General features: G+C 43.2%; 2 protein-coding genes across 2 annotated transcripts in view; one reads left to right on the top strand and one right to left on the bottom strand.

Annotated features, from left to right (window-relative positions):
* The window catches only part of asic4a (acid-sensing (proton-gated) ion channel family member 4a), a 76749-nt gene extending 69750 nt beyond the window's left edge, over positions 1-6999 (top strand). Inside the window, exons 7-10 of the mRNA XM_068737854.1 lie at positions 365-456; positions 627-706; positions 1253-1369; positions 2355-6999. Of these exons, the coding sequence (XP_068593955.1) occupies positions 365-456; positions 627-706; positions 1253-1369; positions 2355-2495 (430 nt within the window). The 3' untranslated portion in view covers positions 2496-6999. The remainder of the gene's footprint in view (positions 1-364; positions 457-626; positions 707-1252; positions 1370-2354) is intronic.
* On the bottom strand, positions 6973-14765 carry chpfa (chondroitin polymerizing factor a). The gene is made up of 4 exons (XM_068737843.1): positions 14282-14765; positions 12554-13118; positions 10718-10900; positions 6973-10634 (listed from the first exon to the last, which is right to left on the bottom strand). The coding sequence occupies exons 1-4, from the start codon at positions 14569-14571 to the stop codon at positions 9372-9374; spliced, it is 2301 nt and encodes a 766-aa protein (XP_068593944.1). The 5' UTR covers positions 14572-14765; the 3' UTR covers positions 6973-9371.
* Positions 14766-15254: the final 489 nt, after the last annotated feature.

Genomic DNA, 15254 nt, shown 5'->3' with positions numbered 1-15254 from the left:
GGATGTGGTAAAAGGAAAACGTGCCCAAACCAAAGAGCTCATGATGCCTCGCAACACTTATTACCAGACTTTGTAAATCCGGAGAGATCAGAGCCGTGGCAGTGACTGAGCATGCTGTCGGTGCTCGTTCTCCTCATCCCAGTTAAAACCCTGCAACACCTCGTTATCTCACCGTCACCGGTTAGATCTGCGTGAAGCGCTGTAGGCCTGACAGTCCCATCACGACAATTTACAGTGAGCATAAAGATGACTGGGAATGGTGTTTTTCAAATGATGTTAGATTTGTTGTGAATTATAAAAAATAAAAAAAAGGTGCAAGTGTATTTCACTGTGTTTGACATCCACACTCCACTTGTTCTTCCAGAGACAACTTCCTGGTCTTAGATATCTTCTTTGAAGCTCTCAACTATGAAACAATTGAGCAAAAGAAAGCCTACGATGTTGCAGGTTTATTAGGTAAGATCTCCGTCACTTCCTTCTCTCTTTCCTGAATATTAAGATAGACTTGCAGGTGCAGAGTGAACGGTGTTGCGGCTGCACTTACTTTTCATCAACATTAGTAGCAAACAGAAACTACTTTGGCATTATGTCCAATGTGCTTCTCCTTAAGTGCTCCTTCTTTTCAGGTGACATCGGTGGACAGATGGGCTTATTCATTGGAGCCAGCATCCTGACAGTCTTAGAAATACTGGATTACATCTATGAGGTATTGGTGCCTTGTGTGCAAGCCCACACGCATCAGCCAATCACAATGCGAGAGCGGAACTAGCTGCGGTGTAATTAAGCAAAATGTATGGCCGTCGTCCTCAGCGAGACTTATGTTGCAGACTATTGTAACTATTGAAAACACATTAGAGCATTTGTTGTTTATTTTTTCCTCACTATTGACACATTATTTCGATTTTATTTGTGTCAGTTATCAGACAGTCTCGGGACTGGCAGTGTAAATCTTATCGCTAATTATGCATATAAGGAGTTTTATTGTATTTCCAGGCTTGAGGAACTGCAGCAGTGGTCTGTGCTGAAGACATGCCACTAACAACAGCTGTCTCCGCTGATATATCCCCTCTAAGCTCACTAGCTTACCTGCTGACTACCAAACATATATAAATAAAGCAAAGTCCGAGGGAGGGAGAGAGCGTAATGCAGACATCGCAGCGAAGAAACTCCTAACTCTGCTTTTGTCTCTTGTCTCCCTCGCTCATCTCTGCTCTCTCCACCCGCCCTGCTGCCGCGCTATGGGTGAAACCAGATGATCAAGCACCGGCTACAACGTCTGCTGAGGCCGAAGAAAGAGGAGAAGAAGAACAAGAACAAGCAGCAGACCAGCACTGTTGCAACAGTGGGTCTAGAGGAAATAAAAGCAAAGGTACAGCGCGCACACACACACACATACACATACATACTGCACACTAACAAATTGCTGTTTTCGCGCCGAGTTCACAACTTGCCCTGCAGCGCTGTAACTGCATTAGGAAACAACAAGGGAATAATTCAGGGAGAAACAAATTCAGATTTTTTTTCACTTCTAAAATAATGAAGAATGTATTGTTCCTAATTAGTCTTAAACCACAGTGCAAAGCACATCCTCCCCTGGAGCTTGGATTTGTTATTGCACAACTTCATTCTGCTTACATCTGAACAACAGACTTGTTCTCTTACATTTAACCACAACGGTGTCTTAATTCCACTCAACATAACTAAAGCTATTTAAACAAGGCTGCCAGAGAAACCGAAAAGACAAATGATTTTGTCACCGTTCAATATTTGCAGCTTTTGATTAGGTTTGGCTGGTGTGGATAGCTAACGTCACATTTCACTTTCCAGTGGAGATGTAGACGCCAAATTAGGGTTAGAATATGGACAGAAGACCCCAGTATGTACACCTACAGCTAGAGACGCTGCACAGAACTACTGGATGCACCACTGATTTCATACAATAGTTACAACACATAACTCACCGAAAACCACACATTTTGAATTAAAGAAATCTTAAGAGGTGTCGGGCATTCTTTTTAACTATATGGACAGGGTAAGGCTGGCTTTTTCCCCTCTGCATTCTTCTTTTATGTAAAGCTAGGCTAACTATTTCCTAACTTCAGCTGCGTACTTAGCACACAGAGAAGAGATGTGACTGTCTACATGAGATCCTCATATAGAAAGTGAATAAACCTTTCCCAAAATGTCGAACTTTTCCTTTAAACTCCAATGTAAAAGTATTGAATCGGGATTTTGATTGAAGAGATTATTCTGGATCGATGTAACTTCAGTGTCATTTAGGTTTGTCACATATGACGTTACACGTGATCTTTGAAGCATGACTGTTGAAGTCGCCGTGTTTGCTGTGCCTTCAGCAGGAGCCGAATGACATGACACGGAGTCACCCAGAGGGGGCGTACGCCAACACGATCCTCCCCAACCACCACCACCCGGTCCCACACCCCCATCACCACCACGCCGGGCACCACGGGGTATTTGAGGACTTCGCTTGCTAGAGCCAACCATCGTTTTCCGGTCCTGGTGACGCCAAAAAGATGAAAACCGTCTGTGTTCAGATCAATAACGGACCCTTTGGCATTTCCCGTCGCTCCTTTGCTGTCACCGGTGAAAAGCTACAGCCAAAGTCAAACACCAAACTCGTGCTGCTAACAAAGCACTTGTACGTACGTAGGCACAAATTGGACACCACTTTTTTTGTTTTCTCCGGATGGGACACCTCTCAACTTTGTGCATCAGGGCCAATTTTTTGGTACATGATCACTACAAGGGGACAAGAGGACCGTACTTCACCTTGATCATGTTTATACTCCAATGATTTATTTATTCAGCTGGCGTCTCTGATTTCTTTCTGTCCGTTTCTCTCCATTCATCCACTCCAACTGTTCCTCCTGCGTCACGGAAACACACACACACACTGTACCATATAAAGCCATTACACTTTCTAAATGATGTAATTATTTAAAGAGGTACTATTATCTATATGTTCTATATTGTATACAAGGTGAGAATACTTACAGAAAGCAAATCTTACCCGTGTAACATCCATCCAAAAATATGAGGGGAGTTATTTAGGCTGAACTGTAGACCTTGGCTTTAGATCTAGCAGCATCTTTCCACATGATACACTCTGTCTGGTTTGTGGTTAAGGTGTTAGAGAGTAGCATTGTACCTGTACATAAAGTCCAACTTTAAAATGAGAAAGTTCTAAAGTTCTGTTTCAATGGTTGTCGTTTATATTGGGTTAATATATAACTTATGAAATATTAATTTGAGTTATTTATACATTTTAGGGAAGACTTTTATAATGACAATAGCGGTCACGATTGTAGCAAATACTTACACTTACAATCTGCAGATATGTTAGACTGCCAAACATCAATACATGTGTCCAGGTAACAAAAACGGACTGTATGCATCGTGACTATTCTCTCCATCTTTTCTTTTTCTGTGTCCTGCTTTTACCAAGACAACGCACACATCCTGGATGAGGAGCGGATGATGTCTTCAGTTGTGAAAATGGTCGTACTTAGATTTTTTTTCCTTCTTATTCAAGTCATTTCTTGCCCACCATCCACTCTTCACTTCGGTTAGCGTCATAACTTTAAGCTGACATAAGCAATAAGAAACAGAATTACATTTTTTGCCGAGTCATCTCCTTCAGCTTGTGGGCCCTCTGTAAAAGTGTAGCAGCAATTTACAGTGTAGACCCGGCATCAATGCGTGTGTGTGTGTGTGTGTGTGTGTGTGTGTGTGTGTGTGTGTGTGTGTGTGTGTGTGTGTGTGTGTTTTGTTTGTTTGTTTGCATGTGCACTTTAACATTTTGCACACATGACTGAGCACATAAGGCTGATGCGACTCGGCGGAGAAAAAAAGTAATGTTTGAAAATCAACATAGTTAGCAAAAAAAAAAAAAAGCGTAGAGTTTTATTGCAGTAGTAAGGTTTTTATCTAGTTAGGACAGCGCAGAGCTAGATTTAAAAAAAAATGCTCTGGAGGCTGAAATATTCTTACTGGGTAACTTAATCCTCAATGGACGGGACAAAGACACAATCTTTTTTAAGAGCACAAGTTAGCAAAGTGGGAATGAAAAATAAAAATGGAGACTTCTACATTGATTCGCTCATAATCATGTTTGGCGTTATCACGGAAAGTCGGCTCGCTCATTTGCCCTCATGCACTGCAGGAACCTGTAACCCTGACTTCCCATAATCTGGTCTTTTAGGAATGTGTGAGGCTTTGGAGCTTTGGCTTCTTCTTGTGCCACTATATAAATCGAGACGTTTTGGATTCACACTGTTAAAAAAAAAAGGCAACAACGGTCCAAACCATACTGTCACGTCAGCGGGACACACAACAAATAGAGGAAGTAGTTCAGGTCCTCATTTTCCAGCACATTTTTAGGACACTGTTGCTGACGACTTCAGATAGTCTAAATAACTACAGGCTGCTGAGTTTCTAGGACTAGATTGACAATCTAGGTAATCTAGACAATTTGGCACAACTTGACACCTTTCTTTGTGTCGGTAGAAAGAGTTAACTCGGCCTCACGATTTTTTTCTCAATAGGCTTCTATCTAATATTACTTACAGCACAGGCACACTATATTGTACTTTCTTATTTGTCTTCATTGAAGAAGCATTCAGGAATGTGCATTCAGAAATGATGCAATGCCACAGATGTGATCTTTTTTAATTATCTCTCAACCACAAATACATGATGTTTTGTTGTATTAACGCAGCATAATTTGGCAATGCTAGGGTACAAAAAATATGAACTACGTAGCATAGCATGCCAGCAACTTCTTTGCTATCATGCAGCAGTTTGGGCTTCAAAACATCACATCCTTTTTTTTTTTTTGTTGCTAATTGTCAACAAATTTTGTTGGACTAAATTTTAAAGCCCAACCCTAAAACTGCAGAAAACTAAGCCAGTTTAATGCCCCCTAAAATTTTGATAGGCCTTTGACAATCCCATCTGCACGTAATTCCGAACATTTGTCTGGGGAATGTATGAAATACTTCACGTTAGAGGATATCATGTTTACAAATGACAACATAACTTTTCTGTTAATTTGATCGGTGCATTCTGTTGCCGCAACATCGCCATTCATCACTTTAACTCACAATGAGATTCCACAGTCCTCCATCTGTCAAATCCCCTCCTCCTGTCAAGTAATCATGGGCTATACATGGCTGTTTAATATTCATAATCATGTGTCACTCTGACATTTTCAAAAGGTTCCCAATCACGGTCTCTGATGGCATCCTGTACAGGCTATGCATAACAATCTTCTCCTCTGTCATCAATAATTGTAGCTATCCTCAGACAAGTCACAGTGGGGCTGGTGTGTTGAGATGAATACCGGGCTGCTCATCACCGTAGGGTTGTGTTTGAATGGTCGAGCTCGGAGTCGATGTACAAAGGTTTTTTTTTTTGTTTTTTTTGTCCATCCTCGAGACGCCGCGACACTTTAAAACACAACCCCATTCATTTGGATTACAAAAGCATTTAAAAAAAAAAACACAGATAAGTCAATTACAAATGGTTGATTTTACATCAGCACGCCGTCCGCGTGAGGCGCCACGAGGCCGAGAAGGTGGGCTGCAAGTCTGTACTGTAGCAGATGGGACGACCTCCCTGCTGACATGTAGCTCACATTCCTGGGATTCCTCAAGCCTCTACTCTTAGCTCCCTTCCCGCACATCTCTGTGGGTCAATCCTTTTATAGCTCCATGACATTCAGTCACATGCAGCGCTATTTGTGCTTATTGCATTATCTGTAAAAAAAAAACAACAACTATTTAATCCGACCAGCCACCGATGTTCATTTTTGCATTTTTTTGAAGATCTGTCCTTTTTTTTTTTTTTCAGCCGCTTGTTTTTTTTTGGCTGAGGTCTGAGAGGTCATCTGAGTAGAGACAAAATATGAGTGCAGAGTGACACGAGCAGCTGTCAGGAATTCCTTCTCAGGAAAAAAACGTTCCTAAGAAGGAATTCCATCACACATCTGACAGACAAGGAAATGTGCCGTCGTCACTGCAGGAACAAGGAACGCTTACATTTTGTACAGATGTGTGATCTTGTGATTATTTCCTCTGTTAAAACACATTTTATAAATGTTAAATATGGTAAATACGACAACTATTAAAGTTTAGATTGGTAAAACCAGTGCCTCCTAAATCCAAAGCCCAATTCAATCTCACATTGTGTATTTATTCTTCACACACTCTCAACATGCATCTCAATTTTACCGCTCACTTTAAAGCCTTTCCACCATCGCTATAAAAAAGAAATACAAGGTTACAAAAAGATTGAAGGCATTTCAGTGGTAGGGGTTTTTCATTTCAGAGGGCCTTTGAAAAAGTGTCATTTTCTAGTTAGGATAAGTGATGCGATTTCTTGATCATTCCTCTTAATGTCTAGCAATTTGTGTAATTCTGCTTCTTAAAATAGCCTCCAGGTGAACCCAAAAACTTCTTGTTTCTAGGGGACTTGAAACCGTCGTGTCCCCATGTGGGAGGAGAAAGTCCTGGGATCGAACGTAAAACGAAGTACAAAATAATGACTTACAATTAACTCCCAGCTGCTCTGTAGTTATGTGGTTTTACAGCATGCCTCGGGGTAGCGCATACGGACCCTTGAAATAACTAAAGCTGTTATTAAGGTTGCAACATTTTTCCCTGTTTTTACCCAACCCAGACATCAGGAATACCTCGGGTCTGACACGGGCAAGAATGCCCACTGCAGTCCTCCTGAGCACACGGCGTGAACGTGAACGAGAAGAGCATCCGTGTTTGTGCTCGAAACCTCTAGATGTTGTTCAGTAACGCTGCTCACCTCAGCCCTGGTCCAGGACCTGTGCTGCAGACAGTAAACACGCTCTTCTGCTGACACCTAAAGGACAAACTGCACTTCTAAAAAAAAATAAAAAAATAAAAAATAGAACAAAAGACAACAAAAAGAGGAAATGTGTATATTCAAATACTCTTTATTTAAAAATTACCATAATTCACAGTTCATTTGAAATTACAGCACACAATTAAATGTGATGAGCACTAATTAAAACGTATTGCTTTGGTTATACTCGTACCCATATGCATAAAATAATGTAAACCGATCCAAACATCAATGGAAATCAAAAGAATGTGAATGTGTTCGCCTGCTTTATTAAAATGATTGAAAGTGAGAGTAACAAAAGCATATTATTAAATCGTCATCATGGTCAAATGACATGATTTTTTTTTTTCAAAAGCACAAAAGTAGGATACAGTATGTTTTTGTCACCAAAAATAAAAAGTATCAATTGCTGTGTACATAAAGCTACAAAAGGCTTAAAAATAGAATCTATAAAATATTTATACATGTACAGAGAATGTCATGAAAGCCTCTGTTAGTGCGGAAGTATTCAGAATCTGCATAATTCATAGAGAAATGACAGATGAAAAAGTTATGAACAAAATACTTAAAGAGACTTCGACGGGTGGCTGTTTTAGCACAACGCGGGGCGATTAATCTGCTCGCTTCGTTTCAAGCTGCTCGCGTCCGCAGAAGGCGGAGACGACGCCGATCACCGCAAGAACTTCATATTGTAATCTAAGCCCTCCATCTTTCACAGTGGTTTTTTTTTTCTTTTTTTGGAAGATTCAGTTTCCAATTCGCGCACATTATTAGTGTCGTACTCTTCTGCTCTCGTCAAGAAAGAGATGCGTTTTAAAAAAAAAAAAAAAAAAAAAAGAAAAGAAAAATGACCTCTGTGGTCTTTGTTCACACGGCAAGAAAATACAGCGAACAGTGTTGAGGATCACCACTTCCAATAAGTAAGTTTGCATTCAACTAAAGTGAGATAAAATGACGTGCTGATGAAAAGTGTCTAGTGTCAGTAAAATACGTTAAACGGTCTTGTCAATTACAGTGTATTTACTTAACATTGAGCGGAAAGCGGTCTAACTTTATGAAATGTGAACAGTATCGCTGTAAACACACTGCTCTACTTTACAGCAAACGTCTTTGCCCTCCACGAGACAATCGAAGACAGTTGTGTTATCTGTAATATTGCACATTATTAAAAAAAACGTACTAACGTCTTTCTTGTGTCCAGTACAGCTACCGCCACAACCGCCGCTCGGTAGAGTAGAAAAAGGCCTCCCACTGGACTGCACTGGGGTAAAGCAACCGCCTGTAAAGCCGAGCTTCACCGTTCAATAACTTACAAAAAAACCTTTTAGCAGTCCCAAAATACTTTGGACCATTTAAACATCTTAGTGTTAACACCACGCCTGCTATTCTTGATGTTTCATACATTCTTAAATTTCAATCATTTCTAAACTAATTGAATCCTGTTTTTATGGAGGACTCACCCGGGCAATCGCTCCCAAGGTGATTTCTTTCCCCGCCATTATTCAGAAATTCTCTCCTTTTGTCTCCTGCATGTAAATGTTCTTGCAACAGCAAAAAAAGGTTTCATGGAGAAAACGTTGAAGTCTAGTTCTGCATCTATGACCTCTGAAGACCAGCAGAAGACCCTCTCTACCAAGCCCCTCCCCCGCTTTTGAGGCACATACAACAACAACAACAACAACAACAACCCGCCGATGGCCGAGATCTCGACATTTCCGAGACGCCTTTGAATAAGATTGTAGGTTGACCCATTCACTTCTCCCAGCTATGTAACATTACTTTATCCACAGTGGAAGCCAATACCTCCCACCTGATCAGAACTAGTGTTCATCTTTTAATCACCTGGTGGGGCTGAACTGCAAAACTACGTAACATAAAGATCATCTCAAAAACAGTCAGCATATGACAAGTCAGTGTCAAGGCACATACAGTAAAAGATGCGCTTTTGTAAAAACTCAAATTAGTAAATATCAAAAGCTCAATTTTTTTTTCCATGTGAAGGAGCACACAACCTTTGGTGCAACATATACCCACAAGAGCTATACATCAATAATTCAACAATATCTTTGATATTAACATAAATTATAACATTCTAGAAAGCGTTGCTGCTCGTACCTCTGATCCGCTGGATGTGTAGTTGACGCCTTATTAAACATAACTGGATAAGCCAGCACTAAGTCCGGGCAGAAATGACTTATCGTAGCTTTCAGAATGGTCAGAGTAGCGAAAACATTTGGTTCAAATCGACTCATCTGTACCAACAAGTATTGTAAACATTTAAAAAGGAGGGGTTTCGTTGGGAATGTACTGCATTCTTTTTTTTTTTTTTTTCCCAAACTAGCTAAAAACTCTGAACAAACCAGACGGTCCTCGAGTCACAGCCCCCCAGATACGGGTTGTCCCAAACTCTAGTACAATAAACACACCGCTTTGAACCTCCATTTAAAGACGCGCAGGAGTTCACTGCTGTTCGTTCAGGTGCTGTTTCCTTGTTCTTGCTCAAACAGCAGCATGGCGAGCTGGGAGCGAGAGCCCAGGCCTTCCAAGTTGCTCTGCACACATCTGTGGTAGATGTCTTCACTTAGCCGCGGGTTGCATGCTTGGTAGCTGTACTGCTGGTGCAACGCCGGCTCCACCGCCCTGAATACGTGCAGACCCGAATACTTTAAGAACATGTCGAAGATGTCCAGGGTCTCCAGAATCTCCTCGTTCTCTTGGACGTCCGCCACCATTCGCGTGCGTGTCGACATGTAGTCAGAGTTGTAAAAACACGCTTCTTCAAATGACATGCGGTCGAAATGGCCGGCGTCCTTGATCAGATCGGCGGCGGCCGGACGCTGCTGGTTGTGATAGGCCACGTCCGGGTTGAAGTCCTGGAAGTGAATGGGGAAGAACACCTGCCAGTTGTTTATGGAATTCATGCGGCAGCGGTTCAGAAATTCTGAATTGACATTCGAGTTGACGTTGGCCAAGAAGAACAGCGAGTCCACCGGGTGCTTCTTCGAGATGATGTCCATGAATTTGATCTGGGACGGCACTTCCGTCTTGACACTGATCCAGGGGATTTTCACCATCGGGTATTTGCGTTCGTACGTGTTTATCTGTGCCTTCACGCCGGCAAATATATCATTCTGGTTAACTTGCTGTGCCTCCACCGGGTCATAAATAAACAAGAACGTTAAGATGGCATTTTCACTGGTCTCAAAGGCATTCGAGGCGAAGACTTCCAGGAAACGGTCGACATAGCTTCGGTCCTGTAGCGTCAGAGGTATAATGATGTGAATCCTCGTCGCCTCGGTGACGTAGGGCATGGGGATGATCTCAATCCGACTCAGGGGTCGCACCAGGTGAACTCGCTTGGCGATTGACCGGCTGTGACCTTTCTGGTTCACAACCTCCAGCTGAAGATCCAAGGTGTACTCCATGCCCCTGACGGGGTCGAAGCGCCGGTACCCGTTGATCAGCTGCTGCTTCTTCAGGTGGAGGACGGGCTTGTACTTCTTGTTCAGCTCCACCATGGCCACCTCAATGACATCCGCCACGTCCGTGCGGTCAATACCCTGCAGTTCACACTTCGGAGAGCCATCGACGCATGAATAAATCTCCTCTTCTGTGAAGTACTCCCACTTCAGAACTTCAAACCGAGATTTCGGTTCAAAAGGAGGATTGATCCCAACGGGCCATTGGGCGCTTCGGTTGCCGTCAAACGCGACCACGCTCACGTTTTTTATCTCCGCCTGTGGAAACACAAGAAAATCGGTCAGATCTAGACAGTTGGACTGAACCACTGGTGATTTGTGACACTTGAAAAGCAGCTTACCTGCAATTTAGCAATCTCATCGTAAGTCTTCTGGAGTTCAATCTCAGTGAAGTATCTGTGCAGCCTGTACATCTGCTCAGGGTCAGACACTGGATGGACAGTCAGCGCTTTCTTCAGCTGGTCACTTTGTTCTTTACTCGGATCAGAGTTCTTTCCCAACTCATAATGGTTGTACTGAAGTCCCTGAGAGGGAAACAGAGATGTCTTTTCATGAGGCATCTTAAATCCTCAATGACAGAAACATGCTTCATGTTTTTGCAAGCGTAGTTGTTACGCCGTGCTACTTACAATCAAACAAACATCACACGCTATCTAGACAGCGTCTTGGGCTAAACAGCAAACAGAATGGTTTCAACCATAATTGCATAGGGAAGGAAAGACAGAGATCATTTTGTAAGAATTGAATGCAAATTGTTGTACAAAAACGATCTATCGTCAAGAGTGTTGATCCTTTCGGGGATTACTTCTGTTTTGGGAACATGAGGTTCAACAGATGCTTTGTCCTATCTTAGGTTCTGCAGCATCAGGCTAAAGAGCAACAGTCAACAATTTAAAAAGGTTGAAACCTCAACAGCACATGACTGACACTGGCACCAGAATCCCACTTAAAGACACAGTCACTTAAGCCGAAAACAGAGTAGTCACCTAAGGAGCTTGAGTGATTAAAAAAAAAAAAAAGTGAATCCAATCTGATCAAGCTATTAAAAGAACAAAGAATGGAGACACAGCTTAACTGAGCAGCGAGGCCACCCTGTTGTAAATGTTTGCCAACAGCCTGTAGTGGTACACTTAGTGAAGCATTATCCGTGCCTAATTGTCATCAATGAGCTCTCTTAACAGAAAAATTGATGTCTGGCTCTGTGTTCAAGCTGTTCTCCTCACCCGCACCAGGCCCTTTTAACTCCCCCCCCCCCCCACACACCCCACACCCCACACCCCACACCCCCCCGATGTAGGGGTCTCTGCTGGAGCTCTTCTGGCTTCAGGGCACTTTAGTTAGCCATGCAACTCACTCTCAACTGTGGAACAAGATGGTTTCCAGCACCGTGTCGTGGCCAAGGGGGAGAAAAGGGGAAGGTAAAGACAGTGGAATAGCTCAAGTACAACAACACTGGCCGCATGTATATATATTATAAAAGGACACATTTACATTGATGGCCTTGGAACAATATATGTGAATAGATCGACAAAGACCGCACACTTTAGCACGGACGCAGCAGACTGTGCTGAACGCAACAAACAACCGCCTGAAAAGGGCACCGGGGCGGATCAGGTGTCCACAGAGCTTGTTTGACCTTAAATGCTAATGACATTACAGGAGCGGAGCATGTTGACCCACAGGGGATTTTCACACCATTGAACCTAAGCAAGGACTGAAGCGAGGGGCGCTCTTGCTCGCCTGTTTACCTATTCCACGTTGCTGCTGGAGCTGCTGGAGAGAAGGCTAAAAAGGGTATTAGCAAATCTACTCCGTAATATAAATACCGCCTCGGTGCTAGAATGGTAATTAGACTTTTATATAGCCGTCTGTCACTTTTTTTTTTTTTTTTTTTTTAAGTGCCGTCCCAGAGGCAAAGCATGATTTCTGCCGTGACAGTTTTGTGCTTCTGTGGAGAAGGAGAACCCCTGCTGTAGCCCGTCTCGCAACTAAAGCGACGGCGCGAGCGTCTCCTCCCGCCGTCGCTCGTCATTCATTTTAACAGCGAGCTGCCTCGTGCTGCTCCCTTTGAACATCAAACATTAAGAAGACAAGGCTGTTTTATGGATTTAAAAAAAAAAAAACACATGTATTATTGAACAGAGAGATGGTGTCGATAAGAATAGACTCAACCCTACCTGATTTTCACTGACGCAGTTTGTGCTCGTGTAGTCAATGATGCATCTTCCGAGCCACTCGTCGGGCCTCGCGCTCAGGATGTCGTTCCTGCAGTTCTCCAGGTAGGGCTGGAGTCGGAGGAGCAAGGTGCGAGACAGGATGTACCCGAACCCTCCGTAGCAGTACTTCCCTTCCATCTCTCCACCTATGAACTCCTCGGGACTGCCCATGTAAAGCTCTCGATCCATACTCAGGTGATCCACCAGGGCTTTGATCCGGTCCGCTTCCGTGTAGGCGTCGTCTTGGACAAAGTAAAACCAGTCGTATTCGTTGATGTAATGGTCCAAGATGTATTTGACGTTCTGAAACATGTTCCAGATCAGCCTCTCGTCCCCATGGGAGACGACGAACATGCCGTGGGGGACTTTGCGGTTGCGCATGCCGGTGAAGAATATCACGGTGTCCAGGTGGTGGCTGATGGTGCGATTGACGGCGACGCCCAGAGTGTTTATGGTGCTTTTGGATGTCAGGACCCCGACGAACAGACGCTCCCGCATCCCCAGCTCTGTGCTTATGTATTTAGCCCTGAAAAAGACGCCAAACATCGACTGAATAAATGCTAAATATGTGTTTGAATTAAAAATGCACTTAACTTTCACCAACGCTGGACAATTCTTCATCTCACGGCCATATTTACACCAAAATATGTTATCTTGACTATTGTCTTACTATAACCGTTTAAGTCTATTAATTGACCTTTAAATCGATGGGAATAATAATGACTGGAAATGTTGGGATCCGAGCTAAATCTGTGGTTTTTACCCGCCAAATTTCCAGGAAAATCTTGAGTGTTTTTAAATATATCGACACATACAGACTAACTAGAAAAACCATGGGCTCTCCGAAAAGCAAACATGCACCGACTTGATTGTGATTCATCACTGCGGTTATTGACAGATGGTTGGAAAGAACCGGCCTGGCCTTGGGTTCTTGACACTCCATAAACTCAACGATTGACCGATTAATTGGAGCGATCTGCGTTAATAAATAACGAAATTAATCGATAGTCGCTCTACCTTTTTTATATTAACAGTCCACTGCATGGCACTGGTTGAAACCCGTGTGCTGAAATGCTTAAAATATCCTCAGCAGAAAACTTCTCCACGAGGAGGGAAAAAAAAGGTCTCTTTTCTCAGAATTGCAATGCAACGCAACCACGTTGGGCGAGAGGGAGCTAACATTCAAACAAGGGTCTCTATGCAGAAAATCTGGGGGGAAAAAATGTCTGCCTGTTTACAAAGAACATGTGAGGCTGAAGTCATTCAGCAGGGAGGCATGGCCCCACAGTGCAGATACCATCAGCTCTGTGGCAGGGAATGTTGGCAGTTAGAAACCCGCAGATGAGGTGGGGCTGTGAGCTAACTCCATCAGACTCTCTGTGCCAATCTGATCAAGACTGGTGACATCAGGGAGAAGGGAAAACAAACACTGCAGAATTATACATATCATGCCTGCCATTTGATTTTGCATTATTAGTCTAACTCATCATGTTGTCAGTGTATAGTATTAAAACCAGAGTCACCTATGAATATGTGAACACAATGATTGTCATCTCTTGAGGATGAACTCTGGCCTGCTGACCTGCCCACGTTGCCCTCTAATAATGTGTTTCAAAGCAAGAATAAACCATATATGATGAGCCTATTACTGTGTTCACCACTCTAAGTTAAAGTCCATCCAAAGCTTACCTGAACACTTTCTTTGGGGGACTCTGTTGGACTTGTTTATATGGGACTATTCTCGGCTCAAAATCCTCTTCGGACTCCACATCGTTGATAGACGAGATAGAGTTGGGCTTTCGGGCTCCTTTGAGCAGCGCGTCGTGACCCGCGGTCACATCCTCACCCTCCTTACCGTCTAGGTAGCACGCTTCTTCCGTCCAGTTCACACTCAGTAAACTCAACGTGAACCCTAAAGAAATACCGATTACCACCGGGCCGACGGAGCGCAGGACAGAAATAAACGCTGAGAATCTCATCTTGTTGCTTCGGCTCCTCTGTCCGCGCGTCGCTTCCAAAACGCGTCCAAACAGGCCTCTGGGTTCCCGGGACGGGTCAACTACATCAAGGCTGAGTCGACGCAAACCGTGTCGACGTTCAACTTAAGGAAAATATGTAACTTCCTCCTTAAATCTTACGCAGGATTCGTACGTGTCAGTAGTGTCGCTTGCTGCCTGGCTCCTCCCCGGCCAGACGCGAGCATCGGAGGCGGGTCTAGTTCCAGACTGAATGAATTGAGGCTGCGCAGGGCGGAGGGATAATGAACACGACCCACTGACTGGGGGCGAGGAAATGTGAACTGGAACGCAACCAAAGTCCCTCTTGTCTGTTTACAACGCCGATGATGACATCCATTCATATACGCGGTCACATTTACAGAACTGTAATAAAGTAATGTATCATGTTTGTCATGTTTTTTTTACTTAATAATTCACCGGAAACTGAAACCTACGCACAGCTTTTAACCGTTGCAAATGTTAACATGTTGCAAACACCATAACTAAACCATAGAAGTTTTAAAAACCATCGAATTTGTCACTGACATAACTGCGTTCACCTACAATGTGTAGGTGTCTGTACTACAACTCAGAGGAAACCTTTTGATTTGACAGTTCTAGTTTCTTTCCATATGAGCGCTCCACATTGACCATCTGCATCAGTA

The sequence above is a fragment of the Cebidichthys violaceus genome, unplaced genomic scaffold, assembly GCF_023349555.1.
Source record: "Cebidichthys violaceus isolate CVI_PGR_0920_01 unplaced genomic scaffold, fCebVio1.0.p SCAF_11, whole genome shotgun sequence".
NCBI lineage: Eukaryota > Metazoa > Chordata > Actinopteri > Perciformes > Stichaeidae > Cebidichthys > Cebidichthys violaceus.
The sequence above is the reverse complement of the archived record's forward strand: the minus strand, read 5'-3'. Positions and strand labels throughout refer to the sequence as shown.

What these genes read in the sequence shown, in the direction of transcription:
- chpfa (XM_068737843.1), bottom strand. Translation starts at nt 14,571, where the DNA reads ATGAGATTCTCAGCGTTTATTTCTGTCCTGCGCTCCGTCGGCCCGGTG. An exon ending in CCCCCAAAGAAAGTGTTCAG is followed by an intron (nt 13,119 to 14,281) that starts GTAAGCTTTGGA and finishes CGTCTTTTTCAG; the next exon opens with GGCTAAATACATAAGCACAG. An exon ending in ATGAGATTGCTAAATTGCAG is followed by an intron (nt 10,635 to 10,717) that starts GTAAGCTGCTTT and finishes GTGTTTCCACAG; the next exon opens with GCGGAGATAAAAAACGTGAG.